The sequence below is a fragment of the Felis catus genome, chromosome A3 (genome assembly GCF_018350175.1).
Source record: "Felis catus isolate Fca126 chromosome A3, F.catus_Fca126_mat1.0, whole genome shotgun sequence".
NCBI lineage: Eukaryota > Metazoa > Chordata > Mammalia > Carnivora > Felidae > Felis > Felis catus.
The window spans coordinates 124,641,183-124,668,652 of NC_058370.1; the positions used below are offsets into that span (position 1 = coordinate 124,641,183).

At 36.2% G+C, this 27,470-nt stretch overlaps 1 protein-coding gene across 13 annotated transcripts in view; it reads left to right on the forward strand.

Annotated features, from left to right (window-relative positions):
* PUM2 (pumilio RNA binding family member 2) overlaps window positions 1–27,470 on the forward strand; it is a 99,275-nt gene that overhangs the window by 43,743 nt on the left and 28,062 nt on the right. For 8 of the 13 annotated variants that reach the window (XM_045054902.1, XM_045054898.1, XM_045054900.1 and 5 more), the window contains 6 exons: window positions 4,086–4,211; window positions 6,996–7,138; window positions 8,331–8,460; window positions 19,406–19,549; window positions 19,666–19,956; window positions 24,136–24,372. In XM_045054902.1, the coding sequence (XP_044910837.1) occupies window positions 4,086–4,211; window positions 6,996–7,138; window positions 8,331–8,460; window positions 19,406–19,549; window positions 19,666–19,956; window positions 24,136–24,372 (1,071 nt within the window). The remainder of the gene's footprint in view (window positions 1–4,085; window positions 4,212–6,995; window positions 7,139–8,330; window positions 8,461–19,405; window positions 19,550–19,665; window positions 19,957–24,135; window positions 24,373–27,470) is intronic. The other 5 variants (XM_045054905.1, XM_023252077.2, XM_023252078.2 and 2 more) reach the window with 3 other exon arrangements.

Here is a 27,470-nt window from a genome sequence, read left to right on the forward strand (position 1 = left end):
TAGACAAAGAACCATAGATTAAAACAAAATATTTTTAATGCTTTATTTTACCTGTCAGATTGACAACTCTTTTAACAGTTTAGTAGGGGCACCTGGGCAGTTCAGTCTGTTAAGTATCCAACTCCTGATTTCACCTGAGGTTATGATCTCATGGTTCATGAGTTTAAGCCCCATGTTGGGCTCCGGGGTGACAGTGGGAAGTCTGCTTGGGATTCTCTCATGCCCCTGCCCCTCTCCCACTTGTGCTTGCCCACCACCCCCTCAAAATAAATAAACTTAAAAAAAAAATTCAAATGGTTGGGTAATGTCCAAATTTGACAGGAGTGTTAATGGCATATTCATATATTCCTGATGGGAATGTAAATTGGCACAACTTTCCTGGGGAGTAATATGGACATACTGGCCAAGAATTGATGTATATTTTCCCATTTAAGTGAATTTAAAAAAATTTTTTTTAATCTTTATTTATTTTTGAGAGAGAGAGAGAGAGAGAACGTGCTTGAGCAGGGAAGGGGTAGAGAGAGAGGGAGACCCAGAATCTGAAGCAGGCTCCAGCCCTTGAGCTGTCAGCACAGAGGCTGATGCAGGGCTCGAACTCACGAACTGTGAGATCAAGACCTGAAGGAAGTCAGACAGTCAACCGACTGAGCCACCCAGGCGCCGCTCATTTAAGTGAATTTTTAAATGTTTATTTACTTTTGAGAGACACACACACACACAGAGTGGGGGTGGGGCAGTGAGAGAGGGAGACAGAATTCAAAGCAGGCTCCAGGCTCTAATCTGCCAGCCTAGAGCCTGACATGGTGCTTGAACCTTAACTGAATTTTTATAAAGATAGGATGATAATGCAGAGACCTTGCGTACTAATAGAATAAGATTATCATAACAAAAGATTGTGGACCATCTGACTATATATCCTTAATAGACTGGTTAAATCATGTATGTTCCTTCTGTATATTAGAAAGAATGACTTGATAGGTTAGCTGTTGACATAGAAAAGGACCTATGGTTAATTGGAAAGTGAAAAATACATATTAAAGTGCCATTATGGCCTACAGTATATAAAATGTGTGACTGTGTGTGTGTTTATTTCAAAATTGAAAAATGATGTATATACCTACGTGTATGTATAAAACATAAATATATACACACATTTGTATACACGTGCAAACATAAATATACATATATATGTAAACACAGTGTATTGTTTGCTGTCTAGTAAGTTGTAAATATTTCTGAGTTAATCATGAACTTAATAAAAACACATGAAAAACATTTTTTCAATAAGTTTCAGTATGTATCCATTAGGCTAAACTAATTCCTTTTTCCCCCACATACCTGAAACTTTACTTCATATCTGCTTTATATTTCATATTTGTTTTATAACAGATATGGAGAAAACTATATTAAAATCCTCTCTAAAATTGAATAATTCAGTAGAATATAAGCCAACAGTCAGTAAAGATTACATGAGGACTTTGACTTTCCGTTTTGTAAACTCCACTAGTATTGGAGATCTTAAAAGCAAGCTATTTAAATCATAAAATATGGAATATAAAAAAATTATATCCTGGCTTTGAGATTTTGTAGGGGTATGAGTAGGACATGAATACCACAACATCCATCATTTTCTTTGTGACAAAGACAATTTATGATAGAGGAAACAGGGAAATCTTGAAACCTTTCCCCTAGGGCTTAGTTAAGAATGCAACTCTGAGCAAATGATTTTTTAAATAGTGCAAGGATATTATTCAACTCTCTCTCTCTTTTTTTTTTTTTTCCAGTTTATTTATTTTGAGAGAGAGCCTAAGCAGGGGAGAGGCACAGAGGTAGGGAGGAGAGAGAGAATCCCAAGCCGACTCCCCGCTTTCAGCACAGAGCCCAAGACAGAGCTCCATCCTACGAACCGTGAGATCATAGCCTGAACTGAAATCAAGAGTCAGATGCTTAATCTAATGGGCCACTCAGGTGCCCCTGAACCCTCTTTTAGTCTTCCTTTATTAAAAGCAGAGTTTTGGGAGCTCCTGGGGAGCTTAGTTTGTAGATTGTCTGACTGTTGATTTTGGATCGGTTCATGATCCTAGTATCAAGCCCCATGTTGGGGTCCATGCTGAGTGTGGAGCCTGCTTAAGATCCTCTCTCTGCCCCTCTCCCACTTGTGCGTGTGCATGTGTGTATTCTCTTTTCTTTCTCAAATAAAAGTTTTAAAAACTCATTTTTCAAATGGTTGTGCCTGTACATGAAATCAGTGTTGTGGGGTATGGCCACTAGTTTTAGAAATTAAATAGATTAGGGGCGCCTGGGTGGCGCAGTCGGTTGAGCGTCCGACTTCAGCCAGGTCACGATCTCGCGGTCCCTGAGTTCGAGCCCCGCGTCAGGCTCTGGGCTGATGGCTCAGAGCCTGGAGCCTGTTTCCGATTCTGTGTCTCCCTCTCTCTCTGCCCCTCCCCCGTTCATGCTCTGTCTCTCGCTGTCCCAAAAATAAACGTTGAAAAAAAAAATTTAAAAAAAAAATTAAATAGATTATAGAAATTAATTTAGTAGAAAATACTAAGTTACATGGAACTTTATAAAGATAAATTTTTTTTGATATTTTTGTTTGTGGCATGTATATGTATATATGGTCACTAGGTTGATATGAAATATATTTCATATTATGGGTCACATTCAAAGCATTTAAAAACTGCTATAATATAGTTAGAATGGAGTTTCTGAACCTTGATTTTAAGGTTTAGAGTAAGTGTTCCTTTTGAATCCTTTCTTTTAAGTCATTTATACCCACATGCTTTTATTCTCCTATTCTCCCCCTTAATCATGTTTTTATTTATTTTTAAATATTTTTAAGTAACCTCTACACCCATGTGGGGCTTGAACTTTCAACCCCGAAATCAAGAAATCATGTGCTCTACTGACATAACCAGCCAGGCGCCCTATTAATCATCTTGTAAATTGAATTTTTCTGAGCTCTTGTAACTTTTAAAACACCTCCTTTCCCATTATTTCCTCACCTTCCACTTGTTTTCCAGAAGAGACAACTCGTAAGCAAGTCCATACCTTACAGTGACTTGTATACACAGTACTTTCTTGATACCAGCAGTTTTCTTTAATAAGTACTACAAACGAATATTTAAAAAATCGTCTTCCCTGCCTTTTACCGAATTCACATTAGCAGTCATTAGATGCAGAAGTGGCCTTAAAGTCACAGTTCTGCCTAAAGCTCTTCATTGTTACTCTGTTGCTTTCTGGGTAAAGTCCAGACTTCTTAACATGACCCAGGAAGGTCTTCACAGGTCTTCATTCTGATTGTAACTCCAGTTTTGTCTTGTCTTGCCCTGCCCTGCCCTACAACCCCACATCATCCTACCCACACTTTCTGAAGCTCACTAGGTACCCCTTCTCTCTGTGCCTATAGCTCCTACTATACTGTATTCTAATTGTCAATTTGTTTTTCTCATTAGATGGATTGATTTGTGAGGGCAGATCATGCCTTCCTCACCATTGAATTCTTAGCTCACAGTATAGCTTAATAAAGATTGAATTAAAAAATACTGGGGCGCCTGGGTGGGTCAGTTGGGCATCTGACTTTGTCTCAGGCCATGATCTCGCAGTTGATCAGTTTGAGCCTGACTTCAGGCTCTGTGCTGACAGCTTGAGCCTGGAGCCTGCTTCTGATTCTGTGTCTCCTCCTCTCCTTGCCCCTCCCCTGCCTGTGCTCTGTTTCTCAAAAATAAGTAATAAGCATTAGAAAAACAAAAGAAAAACTACCGTTGAACAATAGTAGTTCTAACTCTAAACATTTATTGTGTGCCTGTTTTGCTAGTTCTACACAGTCCTTTCATATTTGGTATCATGTTTTAACTCTCACAAAAATCCTCTAAGATAAGTGGTGATATACCTGTTTCCTAAATGAAGAATCTTAGAGTCAGGTGATGTCACATGCCCAAAGTCACTCAGTTAATCAGAGTTTGAACCACTATACGCACTCTGCTTCCCCACTCCAAATTCAGTGTAGAAATTATTTTACCTAATGAAGAAAATTATACTTTACATCTTCATTCATTATTTCTCCCCTTTTTAAAATACAGCTGGTGTATTCTCAGCAGGCCTTGCTCCAGCTGCATTTGTGCCAAATCCGTATATTATTAGTGCTGCTCCTCCAGGGACTGATCCATATACTGCAGCAGGGTTGGCTGCAGCAGCAACATTAGCAGGTAACTTATTGTTCATCCTCATTGCTTATTATGGATTTAGTTTTAATTTTCTTACAAGTTGTATTTTTGTCTATTTGGTGGGCAATTTGAAGTTCCTAAGAAAATCTGAAACACTTCTCTAGAATCAAGGGATGTTTCCAGAGAGTTAGTTTACTATTTGTCCAGTTTTAATGCTGTAGGAAAAAGCCGAAGCTTGAGAACTTTTTCCTTTTGTACATAGTTGGTTTCCAATTCAATTTTGTAGTTTCAGAAATCTTACGTTGCCAGCCACAGATCTTTTTTCTGACCAATTCCATCACCCACAGAGACAGTGCAAAAGTAAAGTTACTTCTAATGCAGTAAACTGGGGTAGGTACCATAGATACGAGTATGAGGTAAGGAGCTTCAGCAGTCTTGAGAGAATGAGTATCTAAAAAGTAAGGTTTATTTAGCAGTGTTAAAATATGCAAGCCGACTGAGGGGCAAAAAGGTGGCATGGAGTTGGAAAGCACTTAACTGTCAAAACCAGAAACTGCCACTCAAAGTCTAAAATGAAAACCAAAACTATACAAATGTTATGTATCAGTAATATCGCAATAATACTGGGGAAAAATGTTTTTAAACCCAAAGCTGTATTTCTTGCTTATTTAAGTAGTAAGGAGAGTTGTGTGCTGGTCAGGCACCATCCTATTGAGCCAAGCAAACAATTTGCTGATCTTCTGTGTAGGGTTTTGAAGAAGAGGTTGTTTTAGGTTGAGTTGGTTATAGAGACAAATGAATTAGTCTTAGGCATGGGTTAATGTTGGTTACAGAGGCAGGAACAGGGTCATGTCATCCATAAATGTGTGTTCACTGGAGTGAGCCTGCCAACTGACTGACTTTCATAAGTCTAGACTATCATGATTTTTAAACTTTGTTCAATGATATGAATTGTCACTGATGAATTTGACAATTTTAAGCTCCACTTCTGGCAGTTATTATCCTGACTGTAGAACGGTCAGTCTTTTCCTGGGAGTTAGGGGACTTGTTTTTTATACTCAAGACTGTTTTAAGAAGTGAAAAAATAAATGTTAATTTCAAATTCTAGTTTGATAGCTTATTTAGGAGACTGAAACCAACCTATCACATTCAGTAGATTTTAGTATTAGTATAGATCTGCACGTAATTCCATAAGGAGGGGATGAGCTTTCTTGGTGCCATTTAACTGGATGTTAGTATGTAAAATTCTGGTATATCATACAATCTATGGACTTTAAGGAAACCTTAAGAAATGGTTAGTTTTCAGATTAAGCATTCTAGGCTTTTTGGATTCAGGCTTTCTAAGACCAGTGGTGTCCAATAGAAATATAATGTGAGCCAGATAATGCAATTAAAATTTTCTAGTATCTACATTATAAAAGCAAAAAACAGATGATATTAATTTAAATGTTTGATTTATCCCAACACAACCAAATATTATTTTAATATAATTAATATTTTCTTAATTACTAATAGATATTTTACTTTTTTTTTCATGCAAATTCTTTAAAATCCTGTGTATATCATACTTAAGACCACATCTCAGTTCGGGCTAACTTTTTAATTCTTCAGTAGTCACAGGTGGCTTCTGGCTATTGTTTTGGGCAAAGAGGTTCTAGATAGATATTTGACTCTTGTTTTGATAATGTATTCTTCATAAATCCTGTTAACAGTTTTCATTGTAGATGGTGCTTAAACTATTTTCAGAAATAATACTTTACCTTTAAGTTTTTTAATGCTTTTCACTTTAGTGATTCAGTCAATTGTACTGGGCTTTATTTTCCTCCAAAACAAAGTGAATCCAAGAGTTTAACTTTTTAAAATACTAGATATATTAAAATTGTATCCGTGGAATTTTAGGCCATCTTTATTTTATCAATTAATAATCATGACATCTTGCTTATCAACTTAACGTGGAAATTATTGTGCATAATGCTGTTTACTCCCATAGAAGCAGATGTTACCTTGAATAACATAGACTAGAGCAAGAACAGTTCATTCTGTTTTTCCTAGTTTGCTTTCACATGTCTATGTCCCTCTGTGCCTTTATATTACCTGGTTCTTTCTTGTCTTTACTCACTAGTTCCATTTTCCTAACCACATAAGCAGTGATGTTTCATTTGTTTTCATGCAATTTTCAGTTGCTTTGTGAGAATTGTGACTAATTGTTTCAAATATGAAGAATATTTTTAATAAAAACTTTAACTAAAAATATTTTTAAATTCAAGGTTTACAATTCAAATACAGTTGTCGCAAGCTTGGTACAAGAATGTTCCAAAGTTTTATGTTGTAGATTGCAAATAAAAAGATAAAAGTGTTTTGTAATATTTTGGTAATTTTTTTCAATATTCAGAAAATAGCCTTTTAAGAGAATTTGAATTGAACATAGTCAATCTTACAGTTTTATGAAGTCTAATGTTCCCTGAGTATATTATCTGTGTTTGCCAGTATCAAACCCATAAACTGGCATTCAGTAACTGTTGCATAGATGGTTAAGTATCCTGTTAGTTCATTGGTCCTTTTGACTTTAGCTTTACCATCTCCATTGAGGCCACTGCTGTCACTCCTGTTTCTCTTGAAGTAATCATAACCTGAACGAGACTGTTTCCTACTAGAATCAGGAAAAAAAAAGAAAGGATATAGCAGGTGTAAGTGGGTTGGGGATTATAAGGACATTTGCTTTAACTCATATACAGTGTTCCTTTTTATGATCTAATGGTAACTGATTTATCTATAAAATGTAAGTAACTTTTTCTTTGGGGGGGCGGGGTGGGGTGTGGGGTTTAGGTCCAGCAGTGGTTCCACCTCAGTATTATGGTGTTCCATGGGGGGTGTATCCAGCCAATTTATTTCAGCAACAAGCTGCAGCTGCGGCAAACAACACAGCAAATCAGCAAGCAGCATCACAAGCTCAGCCTGGACAGCAACAGGTATAGGCCTGCCTTCATTAAATCATACCTGAAGAGTCCTTGAAATTCAATGAGTTCCTTGTTTTCAAGATGTGTGTCTTTTCATCTCCTCAGCATGTAATGTAGTACCTATATACAAGTATTGATTACATGGTGGTTTTTTTTTTCTAATTGGTATTACATGAATTTAGATTTAGGTGTATTCTATTTCTACATTTTTGTTATAGAAACTGTTGAAATCTCTAGCAGATTTTAATTTTCTTTTCATCACCTTTTCAGGTGTGCTCATGTTCCTATCAAAGTAATTGTCACTTCATTTTCTTCTGGGTATTTAAGTTACTATTTTAAATATTAACTTAATACATTTCTGACTAGAAAATGATTACAGAGTACTTTATATTTTTAAGCAAGCTGGAGAAAATTGAAAAGAGGAAATATTTTCACTACTGGTTAAATTTAACTTCTTCAAAAAGAAAATGTTTATTACAATGGTTTTGGTTGGTTTTGGGTTTTTGAAATTTCTGCTGCTTTCATGTTTTGATAAACTGTTTTGATAAATGTAGAAACACTATTGGTGATTTCTGACTTCTGATTGTCAACTTCTTCATATTTATACCAAAGAAGCAACTTAATAACAAGTGTAGTGTTACTTGGCAGTTAAATTTTATTCTAAATTTCCTTTATGTGGTTTATTACTGTATTGGTGTTCTGTTGAAGCTGTCCTGTGGCTCAGTCCTTGTAGATTAGACCATGGCACCATTTAATAAATTATTTTTCAATCTATATCTTCTTTGGGCAAACATGAAAATATACTACTTGACCAATACACCTATATGTGAGGCTTATTTACAGTGAATACTGCTTGTCCTGAATTGTTCATCTATCTTTGTGAAATTAGTATGATCTAAAATTTTGCCATCCCCCCCCCCCCCCAATAAATTTCTTTGGTAAGAAAAAGAGCACAAATACTAAAAGTAACTTTTCGTTAAGGCCTTCAAGAATCTCTAGATGTTACTTAATAGATTGTTCTAGTTGTCATGAGCCAGTGATTGTGTTTTTGATTTTAAGTATTTTGTATTTTTTCATGCCAAATCATCGTTTTGTTGCATATAAATATGTTCGAAGAATATCCAAAGGCAATTTACTCTGGGATAAATTTATTTATCTGTTATTTTATAATTTCATTTTTAAGGAAATCATTTGTCCTTTGTAGGTTCTCCGAGCTGGAGCAGGTCAGCGCCCTCTTACTCCCAATCAGGGCCAGCAAGGGCAGCAGGCAGAATCACTTGCAGCAGCAAATCCAACTTTGGCTTTTGGTCAGGGTCTTGCTACCGGCATGCCAGGTATACAGTTAGTTAATTGTAGAAATTTGCATAGGTTTGAAATGTTAAGTGTAATCACTCACATTGAAGAGTGAAAAAATCAGAACTATCTTTAAAGTCTTGCCTACCTTGCAATAAGTTATTTAGAACTCAGGGGCCAATAGTTGAAATCTGTATTTTTTGTGAGACCGCGATCGCGAACATGTACTGGAATTCTCCGTACATCCATTTTTTCTTACTCTGTATATGGCATAAACTATAGCATTTTCTCAACATAGTCCAGAATTCTTGAAGCATGCTTCAAGAAGTAAAGTCAGTTGGTTAGAGTTGTCATGTTAAGACAAAACCTCTATGTGCTGTTGCTGCTGAATAAGAAGGTCATTTAGTTAATATGAGAAGTTTGCAGCTAAAATTTTCTACTGTTTCATTGTGTTTAGCCAATTTATAGTATTATGAACTATTGGTATCTATAACCTGATAGCAAGTGTATACTAAAATACACCTATGAAAGCCTAATGCAAAGAAAATGATAAAACTTTATTCCCATTACACAGTACGACTTTTAGAAGGAGCCAAAAAAATAGATTTTTGTTGTAAAGTAGATTTTCATGAAACTAGATACAAAATTACAACTTTAAGAATAATGCAAGGACAATAATTTTCTTAAACCAAGAAAAGCACTTATGTTTTTAAAGTGAAATTTAAAGCTACATTTGAATATCAGTAGATAGTGCGCCATTTCGTATTCTGTTCTCTCCTGAAGACTCACTTTCTCTCTTAAGTATCCGTTTTTTTCACTCTTAGTATATGAGTAATTATTCCTGTAACTATATAGATTACTTATTAATGAAATGTGAGTTTCAGTTTCCACTTAATTGTAATTTAGTTAAATTTTCAGATCATTTAGGAATCGTATTTAATGTATCGGAAAATATATGTGATTGAGGGTTTCTTGTATGTGTTACATGTGGCTGAATGCTTCTGTATGTTACTTTGAGAATTTCTATATTGATTGCATTCATTCTGTTATCTCTGAGATTCTAAGGTCTGATTTCATCATCTTGTCTAGCCCAGTGGCTAAAGAGAACATGTTAATATTATAGTCTCTGAAGTACAAATGATAATAGAATGGGAGTGTTCTCATTATTTTCTTTTTTTACCCCAGCTATGTACTTGCTTCGGGGAAGCTGCTTACCTGGAGCCGTGAAGCTGAAGTTGTAGACGCATGGAAGGACATGGAGGCAGGGCTAAAAGGGAACTGAACTGAAAGTTTATGAAAGATAGTACTAAGACGGCTCTGGGTTCTTCTATTTGTCTCACACTTCTTTTAAGCCTGCCTCCGTGATTCCTTTCAGTAACTCTAATATTAACTCAGTAACAATTGCAAAGTAAGACCTCCTCTTCTCCATCCTTATTTTTCTCAATTCTTTGGTGTATTTCACCATATTGACTAAGTCCAACTCTCTACAACGTCTCTCTGTCGTGACACTAGCCTCTGTGATAATTTGTTTTCCTGGATTTCCTATCTTTTTCATTGCTTTGATCAGTTTCCCTTTCCTCTGTCTAAATCCTTAAACGTGGAAGACAGTTACTTTGGACTAGATACTTTGGAATCAGATGTGCCGTATTTCCGTACAACCTAGTTGAGTCATGTTGGCCAACTTTTCTCTTTGAACTTCAGTTTCAGTATTGGAACAATAGATGCTCTTTTGTGGGTGGGTGAGTGGGTGGGTGGGTGGAGACCATCTGCTTTCATCATTTCAGCTATCATTCCTAGTCCAGGAAACATTTAATGAGTTTACATCTACATCTTGGACTCTTTTTTGAACATCTAACATTTTTCTGCCTTTGTATTGGACATTACCATGTGTATGTTCCAGCAGTCCTCAAAACTCATAGTGTCAAAAAAAAAAAATGAACTCTCTCCCAGATTTGCTTATCTTACTGTTTATTTTAGTATTAATTTCACTGTACTCTTGAACTAGAAACTTTTGGCTTCAGTCTCAGAATCCTCTTCAACTCTTGATTTTCTTCTGTGCTTCGCATTCAATAATTTGTCAGTTCTTGTTCATTCTATCTCATGTTCCCTTTCTTTTTCATCTGTGCTATTCTTGTTCAGCCTCTTTCTTAACCTCCCACTAACTCTGCCTCCAATCTCTTCTGTTCATTTATCTTTTTTTATTTATCTTGAGATTATCTTGAGAGAGGGAATCCTAAACAGGCCCTGCACTGTCAGCACAAAGCCTGACATGGGGGGAGGGGGGCTGAATCTCATAAACCATGAAATCATGACCTGAGTGGAAATCCAGAGTCAAACACTTAACCGACTGAGCCACCCAGGCGCCCCCATTTCATCTTGTTATTCTTCTTTCAGTTAACCTTTCAAAAATATAAGTTAGTTTTATACCATTCTGGTTCTTAATATTTTGCTTAAAAAAATTTTTTTAATGTTTATTTTTGAGAGAGTGCGAGTGGGGGAGGGGCAGAGAGAGGGAGACACAGGATCCAAAACAGTCTCAAGGCAAGGCTCCAATGTGGGGCTCAAACTTAGAAACAGCGAGATCATGACTTGAGCCAAGTTGGACACCCAACCGACTGAGCCACTGAGGTGCCCCTTAGTATTTTCAATGATCTAGTCCCAAACTACTTAATTGATAGTATCCTTCCATAGTCCTATGCTTTAACACACTAGACCATATACTACCAGTCAGAGATACTTGTACTTTTTATGCCTCTAGCCCTAGCTAATGGTTTTTAGCTTAAAATACCCTTTTACACATTTTAAGGGAAATTGGGATAGATAGAGTTTAACATTATTTTTTTTTAACTCTGGTTTATAAACATTTTGTAATTAGCTTTCCTTCTCATCCTTCAGTATTCTTTGCATAAAGCCTTCCTGATCTTTCTTTCCCAGTGTGTCTTCATCAGTAATTACTCTTCTTGCACCTTTCTTTAGTTCTTCTGTCTGCCTTGCATTTCATTTAGTTATTTGTGATTTCTCAATTCTGCCCTTGCTTTACCATGTTAAAGTTAGAAAATGTCTTCAAGTAGAACAACATTTTCTATTTCTCTTTGAACGGAAGTTAGTAGATCAGTGTCTTGTCTCAAAACAAAGTGGCATCTTAGAATGAAGGAGGGGTGCCTGGGTGGCTCTGTCAGTTAGGTGTTTGACTTTGGCTCAGGTGGTGATCTCATGGTTGAGAAGTTCAAACCCTGTATCAGGCTCTCTGCTGTCAGCAGAGCCCGCTTTGGATCCTGTGTCCATCCCCCCACTTTGTCCCTCTCCTGCTTGCATGCTTGCTCTCTCTCACAAAAATAAACATTTAAATTTAAGGACGTAGTACATTACCTCCTCTACTAGATTGTATAGTCCTTGCGTGTAGGGACCATGTCTTTTTTTTTTTTTTTTTAAGCCCCTGTGTCTTACCAGACTCTCAGTAAAGAAAGATAACACAGTAGAAATTAGAAGCTTTTGAACTAAATGATTATGAAAGTGCTACAAATTTAAGCTTGTCACCTACACCTAAAAACAACATAGGAGGAGAATATAATAGGCTCAAATGCATACATTGGAAAGTAAGTTTCTATCTAGGAACTATAAAAGGAAGAGAATAAACCCAAAGAATTTGTAAAAGGAAACCAAATAATAAAGATGGGAGCTGATGTGAAGGAAATAGGTGGCAAACATACAATTCAAAGATTTAAATTATCCCAAAAGTTATTTCTTTGAAAATACTAATAAAATTGATAAACCTCTGAGAGACTCATCCAAAAAAGATTTAAAACAAGGCAGAAATACCAATACAGAAAAATTAAATAATCATTGGTGGCTATTAGGAACAATCTCACATTAACAAATTAGTGTAGATAAAACGGACAAATAACTAGAAAAATGTAACCAAACAGACTTGAGGATATATAAAACATCTGAGGTCTGCTAACATTAAAGAAGTGAATTAAGTAATCAAAATTTCTCCCTTAAGATTTTAGGCCAACATAAAACTTCAGTGGTGAATACCAGGTATTCAAGGAGGAAATAATTCCAATTTTTAAGATCCTAGAAAATAGGAAAAGAAGGTATGCTTCCCAGGTCATTTTATGATACTAGTATAATCTAAATACTAACACCTGTCACATTTCATACTATCCCTATCAAAATACCACGAATATTTTTCACAGAGCTAGGACAAAGAATCCTAAAATATATATGGAATCAGAAAAGACCCCAAGTAGCCAAAGCAGTCTTGAAAAAGAAAAGGAAAGCTGGAGGCATCAGAATTCCAGACTTTAAGCTATCTTACAAAGCTGCAGTCATGAAGACAGTATAGTACTGGCAAAAACAGACACATAGATCAGTGGAACACAATAGAAAACCCCGAAATTATATGGCCAGTTAATCCTCAACAAAGCAGGAAAGAATATTTAGTGGAAAAAAGACAGTCTCTTCAACAAATGGTGTTGGGAAACCTGCCGAAGAATGAAAATGGACCACTTTGTTATACCATCACAAAAAGAAATTCAAAATCAATGAGAAACCTAAATGTGAGTTGGACCCCATCAAAATCATAGAGAACACAGGTAGCAACCTCTTTGACATCAGCTGTAGCAACTTGTTACTAGACATGTCTCCAAAGGCATGGGAAACATAAGTAAAAATGAACTATTGGGACCTCATCAGGATAAAAACTTCTGCACAGCATAGGAAGCTGTCAACAAAACTAAAAACCTTTGGAATGGAAGAAGACATTTGCAAGTGATATATCTGATAAAGGGTTAGTATCCAAAATCTATGAAGAACTTATCAAACCTTACACCCAAAAAGCAAATAAGCCAGTGAAGAAATGGGCAGAAGACATGAATAGACATTTTCCCAAAGAAGACATCCAGATGTCTATCAGATAACACGAAAAGATGCTTAACATCACTCATCATCAAGGAAATACAAAGCGGAACCACAATGAGGTATCACCTCACACTTGTCAGAATGGCTAAAACTAACAACACAGGAAACAACAGATGTCAGTTAGGATGCAGAGAAAGGGGAACCCTCTTGCAGTGTTGGTGGGTATGCAAACTGGTGCAGCTACTCGAGAACAGTATGGAGGTTCCTCAGAAAATTAAAAATAGAACTACCCCGGGGTGCCAGTCAGTCCAGCATCCAACTCTTGATTTAGGCTCAGATCATGGTCCCAGGGTCATGGGATTGATCTTTGCATGGCGCTTGTGCTGAGTATGGAGGCTGCTTAAGATTTTAAGATCCTCTCCTCCTTTCCCCCTCTCCCCAGCTCATGCGTGTTCCCTCCTTCCCTCCCTCTCTCCCCTCCCTCAAATAATAATAATACAGTAATAATAATAATAATAATAGAACTACCCTATAATCCAGCAATTGCACTACTAGGTTATTTACCCAGAGGATACAAAAAATACAGATTCAAAGTGGCACATGCACCCCAATGTTTATAGCAGCATTATTAACAATAGCCAAATGTTGAAAAGAGCCCAAATGTTCACCGACTGACAAATGGGTAAAGATGTGTGTGTGTGTGTATGTGTATGTATGTATGTATATATGTGTATGTATATATATGTATACACACACACACACACACACACACACACACACACACACACACACTGGAATGTTACTCAACCATCAAAAAGGATGGAGTCTTCCCATTTACAATGACGTAGATGGAGCTAGAATGTGTTAATGCTAAGCGAAATAAGTCAGAGAAAGACAAATACCATATGATTTTACGCGTATGTAGATGTAAGAAACAAAACAGATGAACATAGTTGAAAGAAAAATAAAAGAAGGGAGCAAACCATAAAAGAGATTTTTAACTACAGAAAACAAATTTGCTGGAGGGGGGTGGTGGGTGGGAGGATGGGTTAAATGGGTGATGGGGATTAAGGAGGACACGTGTGATGAGCACTGGGTGTTGTATGTAAGTGATGAATCACTAAATTTTACTCCTAAAACCAGTATTACACTATACGTTAACTAGAATTAAAAAAAAAAAAAGCTTGAAACATTAAAAAAAGAAAATAAACTTAAATATTAAAAATCACATCTGGGGCGCCTGAGTGGGTCAGTTGGTTAAGTGTCCAACTTTGGCTCAGGTCATGATCTCACAGTTTATGAGTTCGAGCCCCATGTCTGGGCTGTCTGCTGTCAGCACAGAGGCTGCTTCGGATCCTCTGGCTCAGCCTCTCTCTGACCCTCCCTCGAGGGTTCTCTCTCTCTCTCTCTCAAGAATAAGTATTTAAGAAAAAATAATGAAACCTGTCAGACTATACAGAAAAGGAAAATTACAGGTTAATTACTAAATTCTAAAATATTAACAGCCAGATATAGCAGTATATAATAAGCAGGATAATAATATATGATGAACAAGTTGGTTTTATCCCAGGAATTCAAGAAGTTTAGGAAGTCATATGAGGTCATTGGCACGTTCAAAGATTAAAAGAAAGCAATCACAAGGACTTCTCAAGAGAGGCAAGAAAAGCATAACAAATTTATATACTGACTCTAATAACAAGCCACTTCAACAAATTAGGATTCAAAGATAGTTTCCTTAATATGCTAAGGTGGAAATTGACACCCCCCGTGCCCCCAAATGGATAACACACTTCTGCTTTATGGGAAATAATTGGATTTTTTTTAAGATGGGGAAGAAGACAATGATTCCTATTAACACTTTAGCATGTTAGAGATCCTAGCTAATATTATAACATGAGAGAGAAATGAGAAAATTCTGTAAAGGAAGAACTAAAACTGTCAATGAATCTTTAGATCAAGTATTAGAATTAACATTCTTATTAAGGTTTTTGGATATGAAAATCAATTTAAAAATCTTTTCAGGGGGGCGCCTGAGTGGCTCAGTCGGTTAAGCGTCCGACTTCAGCTCAGCTCATGATCTCACAGTTTGTGAGTTTGAACCCCCTGTCAGGCTCTGGGCTGTGGGTTGTGTCTATGTCTCCCTGCCCCTTCCCTGCTCACTTGCTCGTTCTCTCTCTCCTTCAAAAGTAAACATTAAAAAAAATATGAAATATTTTTTGTTAACAGCATACTGTTTGAAAATGAAAAATTTTAAAGATACTTGTGGTAGTAGCAAGTACTTAGGACTAAATCTAACTTTTTAAAAAGTATAAAGGAGACCTAAAGAGATATAGCTACCTTTGGTCCACTCAGCATTGAAATTTTTTAAAAATGTTTTTATGTTTAATGTTTTTTAATGTTTTCATTTTTGAGAGATAGAGAGACAGCGCGCGAGTAGGGGCAGAGAGAGAGGGAGACACAGAATCTGAAGCAGGTTCCAGCCTCTTGAGTTTTCGGCACAGAGCCCAGTGTGGGCTGGAACTCATAAACTGCAACATCATGACCTGAGCTGAAGTCGGATGCTCAACTAGCTAAACCACCCAGGCTCCCCTTGACAGGTCAGCATTTTAAATGTGTCAGTTCTCCCTATAGTTTCAGTACATATCCAACTAAAATTTCTAATAGGTTCTTTCTATGATATTTTGATAGGTGAGAAAAAAATTTAGTGAAAACGCAAAGGGTCCATCAAGATTAAGCCACAATACTCGTATAGGACAAAAATAAGTAAAAAGACTTGCTCTGTTCTGACTTACTCTGGAGGAAGACTAATTCTAAAGCTACAGTTAAATTGTTGCCTGGAGAGACAAACCAGTGGGACCCAATAGAGACCCCAAAGATGAAATCCCCAAAGAAACGAACACCTAATCACAAAGAAACAGAACAAAGCAGTAGGGAGGAATGACTTGTTTTACAAATAAGATGAAATAAAATTGGTTGTTTTGGAAACAAAATGAAATTGAACCCCTGCCCTATCTTGTGTTCAATAACCAACTTCGTTTGGATTTTAGACAGAAATGTGAAAAGTGGAATTTTAAGGCATTTGAAAATACAGGGAAATTTTGTTATAAAAATGAAATAATATTTGACATTATTACCCCAAAATTCACCATAAAGAGAATAGATTGTCAGACTAGGGATGGAGAAAGATAATTGCAATATGTTAAAACAGTGAAAACCTTTGGATACACATACATATTTATAAGCCAGTAAGAAAAGGCAGCCTGGTAGGAAAATGAGTAAAAGACTTGAAAAAGCCTCTTCCAAGAGTAGCATATGAAGAGATGCTCAGCCTATTTAGTATGGGAAAATGAAACTCAAAACCACAACAAAATATTTCTGCATATCTTCCAGATCAGCCAGATTTAAAAGTCTGAGAATATGAAGTGTTATTAAAGTTACATGCAAGTGAGAACTCTAATAGCAAGGCAGAAGGAGTGTGAATTTACATAATCAGTGCATCAACTACTTAGATACATACCTTGCAGTAGAGAGATAAATCCACACGTTATACACCAGGATACATGTACCAAAATGTTTATAAGCAGTACTGATGGCAGTGTCCCTAAATGGGGGAAGCAGTGTAAATGTAGAACACATAAACGCATTTTCGTATCCATCCAACGAGCTGGTATACAATAATGGAATAATGGGCATGTATATCTGCATACAACCGCTAGTGAATCCTACATGAAAATTTTTAAATCATTCCAACCACATGAGTCTTAGGGAGGCATTTATGGGTAGTAGAGTAGTGTATAACTCTAAGAGAAAGAGAAGATTGTGGAGGAGCAGGGACGTATGAGAGGTAGGGTGCTGGGCAGTTTTCTATTTTTTTTGTTTTTAATTTTTTTTTTTCAACGTTTATTTATTTTTGGGACAGAGAGAGACAGCATGAACGGGGGAGGGGCAGAGAGAGAGGGAGACACAGAATCGGAAACAGGCTCCAGGCTCTGAGCCATCAGCCCAGAGCCCGACGTGGGGCTCGAACTCACGGACCGCGAGATCGTGACCTGGCTGAAGTCGGACGCTTAACCGACTGCGCCACCCAGGCGGCCCAGTTTTCTATTTCTTAACTTGGACTGTGGTTAAGTTTTTGTTATTGTAGTCATACTGTACCTTTGGGTTTACATTCTCTGTGTGTTTATGTGTTTTATTTTACAGCAACAAATTTTAAGCACATAGTGTTGTGCTGTGCTAATAAAGTACGTTTTCTGATTAAGAAAAAATTAGTCTCAGCATCCCCTTTTCTTTAGCTCCCCTCTGGCCCTCCTTACATCTAAACTCCTCAGAAGCATTGTCTGTACTTGCTTGTGGTTCTTCCATTCTTGAATGAACTCACTACAGTTTGGCTTGCATCCCTCATCATAATGACTTCATGTGTCTAAGCCATTTGTCAGTTCTCAGCTTCTAATAGCTTTTAGCATCATTTAACATTGTTGATCACTCAGTCTTCATTAGAATTATTTTTTCTTTGGCCTGCAAGAGACCACAGTGTTACAGCTGTTCCTTATTATTTTTTTTTTTTGTTTAATTTTTACTTTTGAGAGAGAGAGCAGGGGAGGGGCAGAGAGAGAGAGAGAGAGAGAGAGAGAGAGAGAGAGAGAGAAAGAAAGAAAGAGGGAGCCGCAGAATTCGAAGTAGGCTCCAGGCTCTACGCTGTCAGCATTTAGACCAACATGGGCCTTGAACTCCCGGACCGCGAGATTCTGGTCTGAACCAAAGTCAGATGTTCAACCACCTGAGCCACCCCAGGCGCCCGCCCTGACTGTTCTTCCTTCTTCATCTCTTCCCTGGTTCTTTCTGTCTCCAGCCTCTTAATGTGAAGTACTCTGTCCATAGATCCTTTTTAATTTTTCTTGGTGATTTCATTGTTTGTAACTCCAGCCTGGACCCTCTCCCCTAAACTTGAGACTTGTATATCCTATTTGACATCTCCAGTTGGATATTCATAATCTCTTCTCAAGATTTATCCCATTCATTCTGTGAGGAGTCAGCTTGGAAGCTCTGTGTTCCCCCCCCACCTAGATTTTGCCTTATATGTCTGTTCAGCTGGTTCTTCTAATTTATATCCATTTATAATGAAACTAATTGCAAAAACAGTCAGAATTACCATATTTAATTAAAAAACAACCTTTGCATGTGAAAGTGTTGTTAGTCTTGGTGGTGAAGGTAGTATTTAAACTTAAAATTATCAGTACCTTTTTGCAAATGGTTGTCTGAATGTTGAACCTGAGTCCTTGTCCTGTGTAAGATAGACTTTCTTAACATGACTTCTGGGAGAGGAGTAAGCTTTTCTGCCTTAAAAGTATCTCCTGTGTGTAGTTAAATTCTCTCCTGTGCATCTAGAGTGGTACTTGTTATATATTATCCCTGGAAGAATTGGCAAAATAGTCACTTTTCTCTTCAAAATAGTTACTTTTTGTTCTGTGGTTAAGATAAGGAATCTCCCCTGAGAAAAGCTTCTGTAGTTGTGAATAGTGCAGATTATCACCTGACTTGTGCTTAAGGCTATAAAACTAATTCTGGTATGATTTTTATTCAGATTTTCACTTGAGAACCTTTACAAAAAGTGTAACCTTATGATTTTAAGGTATCTTTATATCATGATTTTTAAATGGATGCTTACAAATGAAAAGCTGAGGGAATGCTGTTAATGAATCCCTTGTTTAGAACTTTATTAAAATTGCATAATAAACCATTCTTCTAGTGTTCTAACTACCTCACATCCCTTAGTCTTTCCATCCTCTTCTCAGAACTAATAGGTAATATTTTTCAAGTATCAGTGCTTGATGGCCTATAGTTACATATCAAAGAATGTACCTTGTTATTTTGTGGTTTGTAAATGGAAGGCATCTCTTAAAATTTAGAGAAAACAGTTTTACTTACACACTATTACAGTTTCATACATTTAGTAAGTAATACCTTCTCACATGTGTTAACTTCTCATATCATGATTATTTAAGGATTTCATATTGTATATAATTATATTTTGTGGTTGATAAAGACAAATGTGGGGGAAATAAATATGCATGTTTTCTATAGCAAATGTTTTCATTAGTAAACATTTATTTTAATATTATCTAGGCTATCAAGTACTAGCTCCAACTGCCTATTATGATCAGACTGGTGCCTTAGTGGTTGGCCCCGGAGCAAGAACTGGCCTTGGAGCTCCAGTTCGTTTAATGGCTCCGACACCCGTTTTAATTAGTTCAGCAGCAGCACAAGCTGGTAAGTGTAACTGATGTTTTCAGGGATAATATTTTTCTGGTGTTGTTTGAGATATTTTAAAAATAGAGAGTAGTCTTTTTGGTGGTTTCAAGAAGTATCTGAAATTTATTTTCCAGCAGCAGCAGCAGCAGCTGGAGGAACTGCAAATAGTCTTACCGGCAGCACAAACGGTCTCTTTCGGCCAATTGGCACTCAGCCACCGCAGCAGCAGCAGCAGCAGCAGCCGCCGAGCACGAATCTGCAGTCTAATTCATTTTACGGGAGCACTTCTTTGACTAGTAGCTCCCAGAGCAGTTCTTTATTTTCTCACGGACCTGGCCAACCTGGAAGTACATCGCTTGGCTTTGGAAGCAGTAGCTCTTTGGGTGCTGCTATAGGCTCAGCCCTCAGTGGATTTGGTTCGTCAGGTAAGTTGCCTTTTTCAGATGAGTGTACTCTGCTAAGTGGACATGAGGTATATGTTTGTTTTTAATATGAAGATAAGTAATAGCTTACAGTGTAGAAAGGACAGGAATAAAATACCGGTTTATTTAATTTTGTAGGAAGAAAACTACCGGCTGCAAATCTTCAAGCATTTATGAATGTTTAGCTCACTTCGAGCAGCCCATCTTTTACTCAGATATAATACATTTTCCCCTGGCTTTAAGAATTATAATTTTTGTTTTATTAAGATTTGTTTGCTGATTACTAGTTCTTCCTTTTTATGTACAAAATAATGTTTGAGGAAGTAAATATTTTGCCACCTTAAATTTCTAGTGTTTTAAAATAATAGTCTTTTTGCTTTTATCAGATGTTTTATTCTTATTAAATGCTAGTCATTCATTATGGTTTTATTAGGTATAATATATAAAGTTAAAATACAGTGAAATATTCTGGTCAGAGGCCCCTAAGAAACTACCAATACGCTTATCTTCTACACTAAATAATTTAGCCTTTATCATTAAAAATTCTTCTAAAAGAATATTTCTTCCATAGCCTAGTTATATACATAATACTTAAAATTTTTAAATTTAAAATAGCTTCACAAAGTAAATAATTTACCCACACAAACTGATTTTGTAACTGAGAAATGACCAGGTGAAATCAGAAGAGGCCCACATTGACTTCCTGTTGACATACCTGTGTTATCAGTCTCTGAAGGTTCCAGAGTATTCAGGAAACCCTAGTTCTGTTGGTACAATTAATTGGCAGCCTTTTCTTCACGAGGGGTAGGGCAGTTTATTCAGATCTCAAGAGGTTTTCTATTTTTAGTAAAGTCATAGAATCTTTTAATACCTGCTTCTCGTCTGTTTTCCCACCACATTAAATTATTTTCTTTTCTGGTGTGGAAAATGGCAAAACTAACATGGGCCAGTTGTTATTAAGTATGTTTGCTGGTTTTCTAAGGAAGTGACTTCTGAACTTTCAATATTCATATTTGTAAGAGGAATGATCTAAAATTGCTATAAACTTGTAGAAGCAGAATCCTTTTGTGCTACAATGAAATGCAATAGGGAAATATCATACTTGCCTAACACCAAACTACCTAAAGAATGGATGGGCACAAGAACTTCTGAGGGAAAAATCTAATGAACTTGGAGAGTCTTCAATCTTTTAATTTTCCTACTTGAATTTTTCATTCCTTTTGGAGTTCGGTATTTTTACCTCTACCCAGGCACTCCCATCGGACCCATTTTTTTGTTCCTAATACAGTTGACAAGCATTTTCTCCAAATATCCAACATGCTGAAGAAAATTGTAAGAACATATAACTTAAAAGATAAACTTTGTAGGAATGACTAGTTTTTAAACTAGAGATTATAGACTCTAAATAATCCAGGAAAAATAGAGAAGAGCTTTGATAAACCTCATTTCCCCTTTTGTAATAATATATATTGTCACTGATGGTCTGGGATGGATTTGTAGACCCCCTTATCCACTTCTTTCAAATTCTCATTTGTCTCTCAGTTGTTAGGATCATTCCCCCCAGCATTCAGGAACTGGTTGGCATGAGCATTTTGTTCCCTACAAATGTTTCCTGCAGATGCCTCCTTCCCCAAAACTGGTCTTCTTCATGCCTCCCTTATTTATAAACATTGCTTACTTAATTTTGACTACCAATCTGTATATACCTCTGTTTTACCTTGCTTCAGAGGACATTAGCAGTTGCCACCCCTGGATGCCAGTAAAAGTCTTATCATCTTCCCCTTCCTCTTGGACATTTTGTGAGAGTTCATTCAAGTGCTACACAAGGGTACTCTTAAAAGAAGCCTACCCATTGCCGTTTCACATGATGGCAATTCCATACCTGTATGAAATCTAAAATGATAGTACGGTTATGTGCACATATACACATACAGAATCCTGTACACTGTCATTCTCTTACCTATATGATGCAATTATTAACACTTACCAGTGTTATACCCCACCTTATATAACACAGTTAGGAAGCTTAGCCATTGTAATATGTTAATTAAATCAACCCTTCTACGACCCATTACTTAGAAAGTGTTGTTACAATTGAAAGTTTGAAATTTAACATGTTATATATAGTTGATAAATGATTAGTGACTCTGCTGTTGGTCTAGCCTTTTAGATCTTTTAGGTATCCTTTGCTTTCATATTTCACAGTTGCACTGTTGCAGATAATTTAGGCATATAGGAAAAGTTAAGGAGCCAGCTTGTTTAGGATTAAAATAAAGCTATTTCTGAATTACTTTTAAACGTTTGGCTTGGCCTTTCCTTTTTGGAGGAAGATACTATTTCATGTGTCAAAACTATGGTTTCTTTGGTTATTTGCCAGGGAAATGACAGTGCTACTGCTCTTATTAGAGAGCTGTTGTTTTTTTCCTTGTCAGTCAAATTGTTTTCTGAAATAAATAGGAATTTTAAGTGTAGCCCTGTATTTAGAACAATCACTTTGACAGTGTCCTTTTAAATTAGCATAGTTAACGTAGCATGTATTTACAATTTTGCCAAAAGCAACTCTAGAAGAGGTGCTTATCACGTGAGTGTTTGTTTGGTTTTGCTACTAAAATGCATATAGTTACATAGTGTTCTCTTATTAGATGATACCTTAAAATGTGCAGTTTTCTATAAAACATATCAGTCTTTCAGAAACCACACTGGCTGGTATTAAAGGTTTACTAGTGTTTTAATATTTTGCCTCATACAGTAGTGTGAGCCTTGTGTTTTTCCTTTATAAGAGTCTTGAATTTGGGAAAACCAATGTAATTGTTTGCTATCTGTATTATAAGCTTAACTTGGTCTACCCATTATGTTCTCTGCTTAATTTTTCTCTTAATTTTTCATTGTGCTCTAATGACCTATTTATAATTGACTTGAGATTAGAAAACCAAGACCTAATAGAAACTTTAAAATTCTCTTTAAAAATGTTACCATATTGGTCCGAATATAGAGCTTGTTCTTTAAAAACCTGACAGGTTAAGAAATCTAATATGAAATTCCCTTCGCTATAAAAGATATTCAGTTAAAAAACAAACCAAAAAAAGGCTAGTGTTTAGAAATAGGAAAGAAGCACTTGAAAATGTGGGCTATAAGTGAGACTTAAGATGTGGGAGTTTTGGACAGCCCTTTTAAACACTTGGTAAAGACTGATTATCCGGATATGTTGATTACTTTTTTGAGCATGCATGGCTACATGGTAATGTGGTTCTGCCATTTTTTAAAAATGATTTTGTAGAGTGCTTAAGGAAAGAAAGGACTAGAGGGTTGAATTTGGGATTAAGTAAAAGGAATTCAGTATGTAGTTTAGGAAGGTATGTGATATGAGATAATTGTGTATTTGAGGGGGAAAAAAGACTGATTTGTCTTCACTTGAGTAAAGGGCTCATAAGACCAGTAGTAGAATCTCTGGAATGGGAGATGGAGATCCTGAGGGGTAAGTGAAAGCATGTCTTTGGTTGTGACAACAGTAATGAAAGCCATCAATTGTCTAAAAGGAAGTTTACTTTTTCATATATATTTTGTAACTTAGTTGCTGATGGATAGGGAGAATGTGTAATTTGAAAAGTGCTGAGAAGTTAGTTACCATCTGTATTTCACAACTGACTGATATTCGGGCCAATATGGACTTAAAGGACTATGGTTTGAACACAAGGTAGAAGCCAAATTAAATGTGAATGGTGAGGGAAATGTATTAATAATCTATTTATCAGTGTAATACTTTTCTTGGCATTGAGTTGAAGTCTAAGAAACTGATTCCAGAGATTAGGACACTACCAAAATTTAACGTTATTGGAATTTAATCTCTAGCGTCTCCTAAAGCAGACACCTTACAATTGTAGGGTTTATAAATCATACCAGGGTATTAAAGCACAGTAATCATATGTGTCAATGGTAAATATGTGTGAAATAATAAACATATGAGTGCTCTGTTAAGTATCTGGTTACTTTATTGGGGTGCATTTATACCCTTTTATGATTAATGAAAGTTAGTTTATATAGTTATCACAGTAATTATCTTCCCCATAATGTTTCTAAAAATAATTATTGTGATCACTTCTGTTATTTCCCAGCAAGAGTTGGGGATAGGTTTTATTCAGTTAACACTGTATGTAATTAGGGTTTTTTTTATTTCTTCTTCAGTTGGCAGTTCTGCAAGTAGTAGTGCCACAAGGAGAGAGTCTCTATCTACTAGCTCTGACTTGTACAAAAGATCTAGTAGCAGCCTAGCACCCATAGGGCAACCATTTTACAATAGTCTGGGATTTTCCTCCTCTCCAAGTCCAATAGGCATGCCTCTGCCAAGCCAAACTCCAGGACATTCACTTACGCCACCGCCATCACTTTCATCACATGGATCCTCATCCAGTTTGCATTTAGGTAAAAAAAAAAAAACAAAACCCTTTTTATTTGTATGTATACATGTAAGTGTGTTTGTGTGTGTGTTTATAATATGTGTAAAATATTTAATGTTGGATAAAACATGCCAAATTGCTTTTGCTTTTAGATACTAGCCTTTTGAAAAAGTTCTACTTTCGTGAAAATTCAAAGTGAGGGTCTAATGTACAGTAAGGTAAAGACCCCTATTGTATCTTATGTTCCTTTTATGAAATACAGTGGTGTGTTTTTTCTTGTCTGTGCTTTTGATTTGTGTGTGTTTTAGATCATCTGAAAAGTCAACTGTTGAAACATGTTAGTAAAAGAAATTTCACTATCGGAAGTTTTTGCACATCTAAAGGAAAACATTAGTCACATAGTTCTCAAACTTGAGATAGTTTACTACAATGGTTTTTGCTTTGGCCTTTGAATGCCTGGCCATTTTACCAAAGGGTATATCAGGGTATATGAATTTAGTATGGTTGTGAGTTAGAGAATCTTATCGGTTTGGTCCATATACTTTTGAATACGTCGTTAGTTTAAGAAAAAAATGTTTTAGGTTTGTTGTATCCTTGAATTTGGAGTATTTAGGACTTGTGCTTATATCTTTATATTAAAATTGCCCCCACCCCAAGATTATTGAGTTGGTGGTTACCCCTTTTCCTCTCCAGGAAGTATTTATTCATGTAGTTAGCAGCATATATTTGAAGAGATTTTGAATATCAGGCTGTGTATGAATCCTTATCTCTTCAAGGAAAGTATTTCATTGAAAGTAGATTTTGGATTTTTATAATTTTAGTTGCCTTAATTAAAACAGAGATTCCTTTTTTTGATTTCTATGTGCTTGGAAAGATTTAAATCAGCTTGCAATTTAAAAAGTAATGTTGCTGTTGTTAGCAAATATAAGTTAGTGATTATATTTGACTCCCCCACCATTAAGGTATAGCTATTTTTTCCTACAGCTCATTAATACATAAATGTCCACGTAACAAAGGGATCTTTTGTAGTGATCATCATGTAAATATATGTCAGTGTGACGTGGCCTAGATTTTGAAAGACTGGTCCTGTGCCCCAAATTCTGGGTCTTTGCTCTTTTGTGGATATTAAATATATACAATTGATTAATTTATTTGGGAGGTGTCCTAAGATCTGCTGTACACTATTTGTGTAAATTTACCAGTTTTTAGCCTGACACCTTCATTTATCATCTCTTCTTGGTCATAAGGCTGCTCAGTTCCTGATTTCTGTTATTTCTACTCAGACCCACTCACTTCCACCACCCCCATGTAAGATATGCCTTTGAAACTTTGAAATGGACACAAATATTTGGAACATAACAAACCTAAGAATAGGACTTTCATAATAGTTTTGTGTTTTATTTGTTAAGATTATATTTGTCATGTCCTGTCATTTTTTTATAGGTAAGTTTCAGATCAGATTCCTGTCAACTGTTACTGCTTATGTTGTGCTTTAGAGCTTGTAAAAATGGCATTAGTTATTCTACATAACTTGCTTAAAAATTAGAACATAATTTTTCGGGACACTTGGGTGGCTCAGTTGGTTGAGTGTCCGACTTTGGCTCAGGTTGTGATCTTGCGGTTCGTGAGTTGGAGCCCCACATTGGGCTTGCTGCTGTCAGCCTGTCACCGAAGAGCCTGCTTCAGATCTTCTGTCCCCCTCTCTCCGCCCCTCCCCTGCTTGTGCTCTTCCAAAAAATAAAAAAATATATTAAAAAAAAAATAAAATTTTTAGATCTGTCTCTATAATTAAACAGCAATCAAGATATTTTTCTTTAGACTATAAAGAACCCAGCTGTGTAGATGCTTAGGGAAGAAATTCTCATCAATTATGAGAAATAATCATCACTTGGGCCAGCATTTCTGTATTATAGCCTGATACTTTTGTACCCAGAGTTAAAACTCCATAGGTTTAGCTTCAGCTGGAAATCTGGTATTTTAACGCACTTCTGATTGGAATTATCTGTAGGTGATTTTCTTTTGTGATCTCCCAGTTTCCTTTAGTTTTAGTTGTAGTGTGACAGGCAATGTTGTTAACAAGGACTGTATAGACCACGCCAGGGTGAAATAGTTTAACAGATTTCATAAATTGGCTCTTTACATAGTGTTCACAGAAGTAATCTATTCTTTGCTTTCATCTGATTGAATCACAATGCAAGACTTACATGCTTTCTGGTTTAAGAAAATACTTAAATTGTGTATCCTTCAGATGGATTTCTTCATGAATCAAGTTATCAAGGCAGCTGATTTAGGAAATGCCTGTGGAAATGAATTTGCATGTCTGTTTCTAGAAAACAATTAAATCTAGAGGCATGGTCTGGTTGTTGTTTGCTAGTTTGGGCAAGATAGCGTTCTGTATTCTTAGTGTTGCACGTTATCAGGAGATATGTATCTGGTTGTCTCCATTGTGAGCTTGTCAGCCTGATCCACTTGATGGGCTTAGCAGCCTTCAATAGTTGCCTATTTTTTGAGTTTGCAAAAATGGTGATTCTCTAATTCTGTCATACCTTCTGCATTTATGAGCTGGAACTTTTATCTAAAAAAATTTTCCCTCATGAGTTGTGAGGTTACACTGAAAATACATAGTTCATATAGGAGTCAGGATAATGCTTGGAATCTTTATTTTCTAACTTTGAGAATGAGTTGATACACTAACAGCTTACTTGTGTTCTTTTAATCATCATTGTTACCTGTAAATTAATAGCTTTTGGGATTTTAGTCCATTGTGGTCTGGGAGACATCAATTTTATACCTTTTTTTTTATCCAAAAATTTTACCATATTTGGCCATTTGGCACCCTTCAGATTGGCTCCATTTGACTACAACTTTTTGTTACTATTATTATTATTTCTTAAGGACAACTTTGTAAAAGCAGCACTTAAAATATAGGGAGTCAGAAACAAGTGGGAAAGAGCAAAGAAAAAGAAGAAATTTTAAATTAATGGTTTTTATCTTGAAATGGAAAGAGTAGTGTCATTCTGGGCTTCAAGTTAAGTGTTCAAGATTAAGTGAATTATTTTCTCCTATTAGATTGATCTAAAACATGTTACTGATTTCTGATACTCTCATCTTTGTGCTCATCAT